Below are 13,244 nucleotides of genomic sequence, written 5' to 3'. Positions count from 1 at the left end.
AAAAGACTATTTTTGGCGCAGAAATGGGCAGTTTGGGCAATAAGTGTGTAAGTTCGCGAACCTCTTCTCGACCCCTGTTCACTAGTCTGGGTCCTTTGAAATTGATCTCTCAATATATATATATATATATATTCTTTACTGTCGTTTCTTTTTAACAATATCAGTTTTTTCCCGAGAATAAGCAGCTTTCACTCAGTTGACACTCGGCAGGAATCCAATCTCCATTTGGATCACACTTCCTTAAGTCTTGTGCAGAAAGGTGTGCAGTATACTGCTGCATCCATTTTCAGTGAGCTACCCCAAGAATTCAATAATTCGCCCTGCCACCATCCACTGGAGCAGTCTTCACCGCCTGTTTTGTGATCCAGCAACAGCTCCAGTTGTCCGACAGTTTAATTAAGGTACTTCCAGCCATCGACCCAGAGGGCATTTACTGACGTCAAGTGCCAGCAGCCAGATGTCGGGTCTAGGGTTCGCTGCCTGGATGCCATCGCTTTTCACATCGCCTGCTGCTGGGCAGGTCACCAGCACGCCCTGCTCTCGGCATAGCTGTGCCACTCTCCATAGCCGCCACCTGACGCAACTCTACCGTTGGGTCATAATGAGCATTTTGGTTTCAAGCGACCATACGATATAAAAGATTTCTTTACCATGATTCTCTTATGTACATATTTAAACCAAATATATGTAATGGCAGTGCGCCAGTTTACTGACCAGAGTTAGAATTGCCTACACATCAGTAGTCTGCTGCGATCCGTGAGCTGAGTCTCGATGAAATGTTCTGTTGTTTCTGTTCCTTATCGAGAAGTACCATCTAATTACCATTACCTCTGGTTCTTTAGCTGTACGGGAAACGAAGGTGTAGCTGGCTTTAGCGTTATTTTCTATCGATACCATTACTCACTGAACAACAAGTTGTTGAATTTAATAATGAGAGATTGATTGAAGAATGTCTTTCCTAACACATGGCGAGGCTTAACCAGAGTCTTTACGCCTCTTTATTTTTTATATTCAATTATTTCAAAATTTCAGAATTTTATTCTGTTATGGAGAAAGAGAGTTCGATAAGAGACTGCAAGCGAGCCTTTGGACTTCCATTAATTTATTCCAATTACTGATCTCGAATAAAATTCGGCGAGATCTACAATCTGGTGCGCATTGCACTGAGCGCAGCCGTATTCCAGCCACTGCTTTCTTTATAGGAATCGGTATTTTTCGTTGCTGATGTTACGTTCAAATTTTCGAATGATTTCAGAATCAGACCCAAAGTTACAAAAGGCAATTGCGAAAACTTAATTAAATATTTTATTTCATATTATCCAATCTTCGAGACTAGGAGATAATTTAACTCTGCAATGCTGTCGAGGACTGTGGTTTCGACAGAACAGCCAACATGCAAGACGTGGCACAGGATTTCCATTGTAGACTGAACCTAGTAGATGAATCAACTGCTCCCAAGCAGCATTTGACTGGATTTGCTTTCGTCTTCATTCTAAAGGATCCTGCGCTATTACAATAGTATGTTAGTGTCTTAGTATCTTCTTTTGCAAACAATCCTTTGCAGCATTTGACTGGATTTGCTTTCGTCTTCATTCTAAAGGACCCTGCGCTATTACAATAGTATGTTAGTGTCTTAGTATCTTCTTTTGCAAACAATCCTTTGGGAAGGTACGATAAATGAACATTGTTTCTCCTTCTTTGTTTTCAACTGTATGTTCCTTCAGATCTACACTTATTTCATTCTTTGAGAATGTTGTTTCTTCTGTTCTTGTATCGAATTTCTTCCAGTTCTTCATTATTTCTGTTCTGGAAGCCTGTGTTCTGTTTCTTACTGTGTCCAACTTGACTCCTACGTTTTTGATGTAACGTTCTACTTTTTTTAGCCATCATATTTTGCATTTGCAATTGCTTAGTAAGTCAAGGAACTGTTTCGTTATACTGGCATTATTCATTGTGTCTCTGAATTAGTATATAATAACTGAGTTAGAAATACGCTTCACGATTGATCAATTTTTATTTAATTCAATTGGCTATGGTGAGTTACGTTTATAAATGATTGAAGTGACGTCATAAATTAACTGTGGATACATTAATTGATATATTGTCAAAAAATGCAATACCCACTCAAAAAGTTTTGTATTGTGGCAGCCATACTTTAGAATTCTGCCATAAGAAGGCAGTGAGTTCAACAAAGAGCCACCAACTGTCAACTCCATTCGGCGATGCTATGCATAGTTTAAAGCTTCAGAATGCCCCTCTAACGGGAAATCAACGGTTCAGCCTGCAGTGAATAAAGAATCTATTGACCACGTAGCTCTCATAAGTCGTACCATGGGCTTCACGCTCTTCCTACATAACCCTCTGTGATTTTTGGGGGTGAGGTTACGTGAAAGATTGAATGTTTATGCTTCCTGTACCAACAAACCTGCCAGTACTACTGTACTACGAGCTCGCATCAACAGAGCTTTTGAACAGTCTATTAGGGACGTGGTGCACTGAACGTGAGAAGAAGCTGATTATCAAAATCTGCAAATTCAATAGAGGTCAAATATGGAGTACCAGTAATATGTCAGGAAACAGAAAAAAACTTTTTGAGTTTTTCTACGTCTGCGCAAAGCCCTGAGACAATTTGTCAAACAATATAGGTACAGAAAATCTGTGAAATCACTTGAGTCATTTACCGTAACCTCGAATATTTAAGATTTCAGAAAATTTCCTTATCACTTACAGCACATTTCTATGTTTCTGCTATAATGTTGCCCTCAAGCCAGGTGGTGAAAAGCTGCACCGATATTAAAATTCCTCTCACTCTGTTTCTGCCCCTAAACAGGTGACTTAGTCTCGTTTTTCAACCATTAGAGCCACTGTTGTGATGTCTGAATTCTGAGGCGATGATATGAGGACACGAACATCTGGCTCAGATCCTGCAATTTCCATCCACACATTTTCTCCTCGTAGTATACAAGCCACAGAGATACGTTCCGTGTGTGCAAGATTATTCTTCTGTTGAAAAATAGCATCACGATATAGTCACATGAGGGTTAACACATGAGGCAGGATATCCGTGACATACTATTGTACCCTCATAGTTCCCTCAATCACTACCCACTGTGATCTAACGACATACCCGATGACTGTCAATACTGTGACGTCATGAGTAACACTACTGTGTCTCCCCAGGTTGTTATCGTGCTCGTGGACAATGGTCATCCAGGTAGCACAGAACGACAGTTCATCGCCAAACACAATGCGACGTGAATCATCAGTAGTCCATGCTTTCCCGACCACGACATCACAGCAAACGTAATCATTTATGTTGTAGGTTAGCAGCAGCCTATGGATCAGAAGGCTTTTCCCTAATCCAGCGACTGGTAGTCTCCTTCCAATGACGCAGGGAATCCATGATTGTTCTGTGTTCTGGTCGCCCACTTAGGAAATCATAGCGCCTACTTCATCGGCATCCCACTTTACGTCTAACCACCACAGGATGCCTGCATCACAGGGTGTATATTCACCAGGAAAGCCTACTCGTCTGCCTTGTCAAAACAAATACTTACCGACGGCCACAACACATCATCAGGTCTCCAGCAACGGCCCCCAGGGACCGCTACCCGTTCGCGGAGACTGCAGAAGAGCTTCACCATAGGTCGCAGCTGGTCTAGGAACTACTTTTCTAAGCCAGGCACCTGATCGCTAATAGTTTGGGCAGATACATTCGCCAACGGGTTTTATAAGGCGACGCACTGCCGGCAAATGGCAGTTTGACGCACCGCTCGGAAGGATACAGAGGTGCTGCCACGGCGAGACGCCTCTTCTAGCTGGCCGATCTCTTGGTATAGTCGATGAAACTCTTGACGTTGTAGAATTGTTTGTCTTCGCTCCCCGTGAAGAGCCGGGTCTTTTCTATTATTATAATTTGTTATTTTGTACCTGTGTCGATCCGCAGTTGGGATCGATTCGGTTGTTCTTTTGGAGATTGTATTATTGTTTCTTTTTGGTGAGTCAAATAAATTGTTTCTGGACTTGTGTTTTACAGCATTTCTAATCTGCTAGCGCAGATACCTCAATTGTCAGATGGCAAGTTTGTACGCACAGGCGCTACGAAGTGCTTGATACATTGTACGGTGATCTTTCTTTGCGGTAGTCAAACATGATCGACCAGAAACTTGACGACGATTATGTCTGCACGCACTTTCCCAATCTAACATTGGGCCATCGTCACATCTGAATGCTCCACAAATCTGGATACAGCACTGTCAGACCAGCGGGCCAGACTAATACCCACAGTGTGGCACCTTCCACTGTCAGGTGCTGATAATACTGTCTCACACGGGTACGTTCAATCTCCATGTCCTTTACAATGAGCACGCAGCATCTGATGGTGCTCAGGCCTCTCACACATCCTTCCAGGCCTTGTAACACATTAAACACTAATACACCCTGGTGGCAGTTATACATTATAGAGAGAACTGCAACCATTATCATTTACATACCTACCGCTGGTGTGTGTACGTTTATGAAACTGCGTTGAATTCGACTGTGTGTAATTGGTGCTCCACAATTTTTTGTCCTGTAATGTACAAATATGAGAAAAACATGTTGTATGCTCGGTGTAATTTTGTTGTTCATTTTCCCGTTCCAGGAGCCATCTTCGAGCAGGGCACGGACGAGGTGCAGACGGCGTTCAAGTATGCGATGCTCAGCCACAACCAGAACGTCACCGGCTCTAACAGCCGCCGCTTCGAGCTTCAGGCGTTCGTTGACGTCATCAACACCGCCGACGCCTTCAAGCTGTCCAGGCTTAGTGAGTATACTTTGCTACAGTGAAGTGCAAGGTGAATTCAGAAAGTACATTTTATGGTAAACAAATAAAACGTAAGATACGAACTAAACACTGTAATTTCTGGAAAAATGACTTCTGACGACGTTTATAAACTTGCTGGAATGTGTCAGTGGAGGAGTCTCTTTAAATCGACATTGAGACACCCTAATGTTTCAAAATGTAACAAAACTCAATGTTCCTGCAGAGAAGGAGTAATACTGTTCAGCTTACAAGTCTTCACTTCGTAATGGGACGCAAGGGAAGATTAAATTCATTCTGACAGGCACGGAAGCCACGATTTATTTCCACAACATACATCGTTCACACAATATAATATCTTTCAGGCTTACTTCTCTGGCTGTCCATCAAAGAGACATATGGAAGCTATACATTGTGTCCGTGATGTTTGTCTACCCCAGTCCGAATAGAGCCGACAGCTGGAAGTCCTATTCTCCAGGATGACAACTTGCAAAGCGGATGCATCTGACTCACTGTTGCTTTGGTGTAGCTCTCAGCGCCCATCCGTGCGCCCTCGAGACGCCGGTCAAATTGTGAGCTTCTTTCTTATCCAAGGCCTTGGCGCAGTGGTAACACCGGTTCCAGTCAGATCACCGAAGTTAAGCGCTGTCGGGATGGGCTAGCACTTGGATGGGTGACCATCCGGTCTGCCAGGCGCAGTTGGCAGGCGGGGTGCACTCAGTCCTTGTGAGGCAAACTAAGGAGCTACTTGACTGAGAAGTAGCGGCTCCGGTCTCGTAAACTGACATACGGGCGGGGGAGCGGTGTGCTGACTACATGCCCCTCCATATCCGCATCCGGTGACGCATGTGGGCTGAGGGTGACACGGTAGCCGGTCGGTGCTGTTGGGCCTTCATGGCCTGTTGGGGTGGAGTTTAATTTAGTTTAGTTTCTTATCTACGAGGGCTGTTCAGAAAGTAAGCTCCGATTGATCGCGAAATGGAAACGACTATGATAATCCGATAAAGCTTTGCACAGATGTGTTGGGCAGTGCCTCTAGTATGACCCTAGATAGCATCACGTCACTCCTCTCATTTCTGAGCTCACAGTGATCGCGTAAAGTTGGCTAGAGAATAGTGTCTCCCGCCAAGTACGAGGACCTGGTGAGAAATTTCGCCTGAAGCTATACAGCCAACATTACATAACTGTCGTGCAGTTTCTTCTACAAGGCAATATTCTCAGCCGCATTCTGAAGGGGCAATGAAGATGCTCCTGCATCGTTTTCAATTGGAAATGTTTGACTACCCACAATACAGCCCGTAATTGACTCCCCCTGCGTTTCATTTCTGCTCACATGAACCGCTGGCTATGAATACAACATTTTGGCACAGAAAACGAGCTGTAGGCCAGCGTAGAGAATTGGCGGAAAGCACTGGCGGCTGTCTTTTATGATGAGGGTATTGGAAAGTTGGTACAACGCTACGACAAATGTCTTAGTCAGAACGGCAACTACGTAGAGAAGTAGCTGGATGGTGTAGCTAACTGTTAAAAATAAAACATTTCTAATTTTCACTGTGGTTCCCATTTCGCGATCAATCGGAGCTTACTTTCTGAACAGCCCCCGTAGAATTGTATACAATTTCGCTAACGGTCTTCTTGCTAATCTCTATTAACACTCTTCTTCTTATCAATCTCGGAGGCAGCTCCAGTTTCGTAACAGCGTCATTAATCATTGTTCGAATACATATCATTGAGTGTAGAACCAGATTTCAAACATCCTAAACTGTTCTTCTAGTGACTTCAAAAAGTTAGAACCTATCGAAAATAAAAGTTATTGTATGAATTCTCTTTTTCCCACGTCTATCTGGGGTTATTTGTCCCCCTTGCGCTGATTTTTGCACTATGCAACAAAACGTCATGTTTCTCCATTCCATCATACTCGGCCCTCGTAGGCATTGTATTCGAATCACCTAAGGAATTTACCTCCGCTTAATGCGTTCATCGTTTCACCACTTATAACTCGACGCGATTGCACATGTTCAAATTAGTAACGTATTTGCTAATTATCTATCGCTCAACGCAAGAAAACATTTAAAGCATACCGTTAATTTCATATCTTCTGTGGATTCTTTTTCGTCGCTAATTCTGATGTGCAAGCACCGTCTCGAAATGCTTTAGGCAGATCCTCATGATTCAAAGTAAAATAAGCCGGTGATTTTCAAAGAAAAATAGACCTTAAAAATAAGAGGTTGTGTGAACGCTGTATGAAAGTTGTGATAATAAACCGTGGCTTCAGCATTTGTCAGAGTAAATTTAATATTCCCTTGCCTTGCGTGTCATTACGAAGTGAAATCTTGTAAGCTGAAGAATATTGTTTAGTCTCCACAGAAACATTCAGTTTCGTAACATTTTGCAGGTTAATGGTGGCATTTAAGGGTTTGTGGTTTAGGATTGCTCGTGATATATGTAAGGTTTTTACCTGAGTTTCATCAACAGTAAACTTGAGGTACTCAGGTAAATAGTGTTAAGTATCAGGGAGTTCACGACGTCCAAAAAAATGTGTGTGAAATCTTATGGGACTTAACTGCTAAGGTCATTAGTCCCTAAGCTTACACACTACTTAACCTAAATTATCCTAAGGACAAGGACACACAGCCATGCCCGAGGGAGGATTCGAACCTCTGCCGGGACCAGCCGCACAATCTATGACTGCAGCGCCATAGACCGCTCGGCTAATCCCATGGCGGCACGACGTCCAGTTGGGTTGGATACAATATAATGCACAGCCTGGTATTACAGAGCAATAGCATTTAGTTAAATTTCTTACCTCCATTTACGTATGTATCTGTAAGACTGCACTGCACTGCCAAGCAGAATAACCCGAATAACTGCTTGCATAACGGCGAGAGCTGGACCAACGCGTTACTGATTCGATTTAAGTGTTTGAAACCAGTAATAGATGACTCGAACACTAAAAGTTTTATAGTATCTCCCTAGTAGATTGGTAATGAAAATATTGTGCAGCTCCCGCTACGTGGATAGGCTCAGTTAATGTAATGGAGATACTTCTGTGCCGATTTCTCGACAGAGGAGTCCGGATTGGAATGCAAGTGTAGTACACTACATACTTTTTTGTTGGTTAATAATCTGTTCCGTTTCTTCTGCCTTTATACCTACTACGTAATTATAAATGTCAAAGTCATCTTCAACACGATGATTATCTTCTTCACCGTCGTCAACCATTGTACATCCACTTTTGGGAAATGTCACCTCCAGTTGGTGATAGTGTTGTACATCTTCCGTTACCAGATGACGATGTCCTTCAAGTACTGTTGTGCGTTCAGCGTATTCTAAGCAAATTTCACTTCCTTCGAGAACTAGACGACGAAATTACACAGATATTTTACTTCGCGTCTGACTTTATCTTGTGTGTTTATGATATGTCTCTTTAGACACAAGGAACGTGAAAGTAAACAGCAAACACTTGTATGGAGTATTCATTCTTGAATTGTTGAATGGGAAACAGCTGCTTGCTAACGTAACGTTCCTGGCTTGGTAGTTGGCGTGCGGATATGCTATCGATTCATCCGTTCCTAATGAACTCTGCCTGGCGCTGATAAATTAAATTGGACCGTGATTGCTAACAGATACATCAGATACCTTCTCCCTCTGGCGTACGTGGTGATTCCAGTAGCGTAATTCATTTACATAATACCAATTAGAAAAAAGGGACCAATTGTACTATGAATGAAAAAGAGGAAGAATCGTAATTAGATCTTATAAATGTTAACAATACAATTGCATTCATCATACAGCAGAGAAACGAAGAGGAATGTATATTTAACATATGATATAAGATAACTCACTTGAGTCAAGTTAAAGTTCTGGTCTGCAGCATGGTAACAGTAACAAGTGGAACTAGAGAGAGGTGTGGAGTGCAATAATTACACCTTTGTTTGAATGTGATAAGCTGCAATAATATCTGAATTGGTTTATTCTTTGGCGTACTGAATGGTCGGTTGAGTTAATAAGCAGAACGTAGGTTTGCAAAGCCATTACTGGTCTCAAGTAACAGCATGATTTATAAAGTGGATTGAGAATGACCACAAGGTCAAAAAGATTTAATTATCATGGCGTCGACTGAATTCGTCGTCAAGTCGACGAAGAGGTAGAAGCGTAGAGATCAAATCTTTATACAGACTGTGCTTCCCTAAAACGAGGTGCTGCACTACGTTCTCGTTGCTTTTCGCTTCAGGAGGTAGCATAAATCTTTTTCCCTTGGGTGATAATGCATAAATAGGGACGCCAAATTATGTAAAAGTTCGCCCGACCATGCTCTACCTCAACCACTAAAAATGTTTCTTGAGAATAGGACAGTGACAGTCAGTAGTAACTTAAATTAAAAATCTGTTTTATGAACTTTGGTAAGTATGGGTCTACACGGCGCAACACTATCAAAGGCTCACTCTTTCGAAACCCCATTTTTGTCTCTCATTCTGACACAGGTTTGAAATTGGGCTCAGAGGCGCCTATAACCTTTCTTGCAGTGACGAGAAAGCATGGCGCACTGAGGCGATAACCTCGCGCTTGGTAACGATTCCAACACCAACGTTTCGACACGTGCGAAAAGTAGGCCAGAACTCAGAAAGTCATGTGAGGTGTAAGGTGGGGTAATGATGTCAGATTGGCACCAAATGTCATCACAACGTGTCGCACCTCCTCTCACCAACATTTCAACCCTTCTTTTAATATCTCTCCGATGGAGGTCAGGATCACGACGTCCATAGTTGAAATCGTGTCATTTGGCAAAGGGTGGCCAGCGAAAACATTTCAGACGCACCGACGCTCAGAACTGTAACGCAATGACCTCAGGGGGTGGCACACAGGGCGTCAATGAACTCAACCCTTTTCTTGGTCTTTCATTCCCCACACATTTCGCGGTCGTAAACGGCAGTTCGCCTTGCGTTCCTGAGAACCTTTGATTCTTATAGAAGGGCTGAATCGTCCAAGGCGTTTCTGCGCTCTCAAGGATGATCAAGAAAATTTTCATGCTGCTCATCGCGGTGAGAACTGTCGTTTTCGACAGCGAATTGCGTGGAAGTCAATACCCCACATAAGGGATGGTTTCATTGATGCCATTTACGCTGTACACTAAGGCCTTCCCATTTCGATTCTGAACATCGGTGTGTCCGAAACACCTAGCCTCACACATGAAAACCCCCACGGTTTCAACTGCTGGGCATTGCGGTGATTCTGACCTCCATAGCAGAGGCGTGAATAGAAGGCGTGAAATGTGGATAAGAGGGGTTTGCAACGAACTTCCCAGCGTGTAAAACGCCCACGGTGGCAGAATTATGGTGAAATCTGGCGTCAGTGTGATATCATAAACCCACCTTACACGTCGCTTGAACTTCTGAACTCTGACCTCTTTTTGCGCATGTGTCGAAACCTTGGTGTTTGAAGCATCACAAAATCCGAGGTTAGAGTTGGAGGATGTCACGCTTGTACACCGATACAGAGGAAGGTTGTATGTACCTTTGGGCTAAATTTCAAACCTGCACCGCAGTGGAGGAAAATAACAAGGTTTTGACTGGGTGACTATAATTACGTTGCGCAGTGTAGTTGTAGGAAAATCAATAATATCGCGGTGCAGAGGGAATACTGCAATGAAAAGGAATTTCGGAACTTAATGAACCACGTAACATCCTCAAGGCACGCAACTAAAGACACAGCCGGTCTGTAAACCGTCCCACACTTTATGTTAATCTGTGCCAAAACTCCACCAACAATTCGTCGAAGCAGCATTGCATCATCTGGTGGGTATCTGATCGCAACCAGACAGCAGACTACTACAGAAAGGTAGGCCCGATAGCCTATCAGTAACGAAGGAATTAGTGAAGAGATCGGCGGCACAGTGCACAGTGCACTGGTCTTACGTTTCATTCCACAAAGCCTGTGCCGGCCATGCTCTTCAGGAAGCAAGTGTATACTTCCGAGTGATGTGGTGTAGTCGTAAGGCAACTGCCACCATTCGGGAGGACGGTAGTTCAACCTCTCGTTGGTTGTCCTTGGTTTCACTAAGCTGGACATGATAATCCTAGGGCAAACCTTCGAGAAGAAGAAGTATGACTTCTGTCCCCGAACTTCCTGAACCCAAACTTGCCCTTGATCCCAAGTCTCGGGGCGCTAACGGCGAATTTTCCTTTTTCAGTACATTGAAAGCATATACACTATGTGATCAAATGTATCCGGACACCATGCAGAAAATGACTTACAAGTTCGTGGCGCGCTCGATCGCTATTGCTGGGATACAGTATTGTGTTGGCCCACCCTTAGCCTTGATGACATCTTTCTCGCAGGCATACGTTCAATCAGGTGCCGTAAGGTTTCTTGGGGAACGGCAGCCCATTCTTCACGAAGTGCTGCACTAAAACAAGGTATCGATGTCGGTTGGTGAGGCCTGGCACGAAGTCGGAGTTCCGAAACATCCCAAAGGTATTCTATAGGTTACAGGTCAGGACTCGGTGTAGGCCAGTCCATTACTCTCGTATAACCACTCCACCACACGCCGTGCATTATGAACAGGTGCTCCATCGTGTTGAAAGAAGCAATCACCGTCCCCGAATTCTTCTCCAACAGTGGGAAGCAAGAAGGTGCTTAAAACCTCAATGTAGGCCCATGCTGTGATAGTTCCACGCAAAACAACAAGGGGTGCAAGCCCTCTCCATAAAAAACACGACCACATCATAACACCACCGCCTCAGAATTTTACTGTTGGCACTACACAAGCTGGCAGATGAAGTTCGCCGGGAATTCGCCATACCCACACCCTGCCATCGGATCCCCACATTGTGTACCGTGATTCGTAATTCCACACAACGTTTATCCACTGTTCAGTCGTCCAATGTTTACGCTCCTTACACCAAGCGAGGCGTCGTTCAGCATTTACCGGCATGATGTGTTGGTTATGAGCAGGCGCTCGATAATGAAATCCAAGTTTTCTAACATCCCACCTAAATGTCATAGTACTTGCAGTGAATCCTGATGCAGTTTGGAATTCCTGTGTGATGGTGTGGATAGATGTCTGCATAGTACACATTACGAGCCTCTTCAACTGTCGGCAGCATCTGTCAGTCAACAGATAAAGTCGGCCTGTACGCTTTTATGCTGTGCGTGTCCCTTCACCTTTACACTTCACTATCACATCGGAAACAGTAGACCTAGGGATGTTTACGAGAGTGGAAATCTCGCGTACAGACGTATGACCCAAGTGACACCTGATCATGTTCAAAGTCCGTGAGTTCCACAGAGCGCCCTATTCTGCTCTCTCACGATTTCTAATTACTACTGAGGTTACTGATATGGAGTACCTGGCAGAAGGTGGCAGAACAACGCACCTAATATGTAAAACGTATGTTTTTGGGGGTATCCGAATACTTTTGATCTCATAGTGAACATTGTATTCTTTGCTCTTTAACCATGAGACAGCGTATAGAGATTAAATCGGGTAATGAATAAGTTAAGTACCTCAGGCAACTGCAAAGTATTGTAGTGACTGTGGGATTGAAAATAAGTGTATCAGTTTCATTATAGGTTTGTATGAGTGGTCTGTGACAGTTACGTTCAGATCCAAAATGTTTCATAAAATCATCTTCAGGTTGACGCTCATCTGTCTTTGCTTACTTACGTATTAATTTGCTTTTGGGAGAGGTTCGCCTTGAGCAAAACACATTTTTTTCAGTTGCTTCTATTAAAAAGACATGTTTCGTAGGCATCTACCACCGTTGTCATTATGGATAAAATAATTTTGGGTATTGGGCTGCGTCATTTCAAACTACTAAACCCTCTGAACTGTAGACTTTTCGATTTACCTCTTGCGAGCCTCTTCAGGACCGTGAAGAGGACCACAACAAATCGGTCGAAATATCGGCTGTTCATTGGGTTTAGTAGTTACAGTGACACGGTCCAATAATAAAAATTATTTTATTCAAAATATGTAGCTGAAGCTTCAGCATTATCAGTGGGATTTTATTTTTGTATATTGGAAAACAGGAATAATGCTTTTCACTACTTGAAAACCTAGAGGAAATTATTTACTACTTGAAAACCTAGAGGAAATTATTTACTAATTTGAAAAACAGATACGGTTTTGTATTCACATCATGTTACCACATGCTGTGTGTTTCCTGTTCTTCTTATGTTTTACAATTCTTTCCTTTCCAGTCTGTCATTTGCCACCATATGGAACTTGATGCAAAAACGTTATTTATCTCGAAATTTTACGACTGGGAAAGTCGTGGTTAGTCTCAAGTCTTCTTTTTATGTCTGGTTGTGCAATACGTTTCGCTTTCTTTTCCTCGTTTTCCTCATTCCTTCACTGTAAAAACCTGCACTATTTTACATAGATAATTTAAGGGAAACAAGGGCTTCAAAGGACGCATGTAAAAGTCTTTCTTTCCTCGCA

General features: G+C 43.1%; 1 protein-coding gene across 1 annotated transcript in view; it reads left to right on the top strand.

Moving 5' to 3' along the window:
- Positions 1-13,244, top strand: part of LOC126188129 (glutamate receptor 1-like) — a 559,761-nt gene that overhangs the window by 237,735 nt on the left and 308,782 nt on the right. Inside the window, exon 2 of the mRNA XM_049929607.1 lies at positions 4,643-4,804. Coding sequence (XP_049785564.1) covers positions 4,643-4,804 — 162 coding nt within the window. The remainder of the gene's footprint in view (positions 1-4,642; positions 4,805-13,244) is intronic.

This window comes from Schistocerca cancellata, chromosome 5, assembly GCF_023864275.1.
Source record: "Schistocerca cancellata isolate TAMUIC-IGC-003103 chromosome 5, iqSchCanc2.1, whole genome shotgun sequence".
NCBI lineage: Eukaryota > Metazoa > Arthropoda > Insecta > Orthoptera > Acrididae > Schistocerca > Schistocerca cancellata.
The sequence above is the reverse complement of the archived record's forward strand: the minus strand, read 5'-3'. Positions and strand labels throughout refer to the sequence as shown.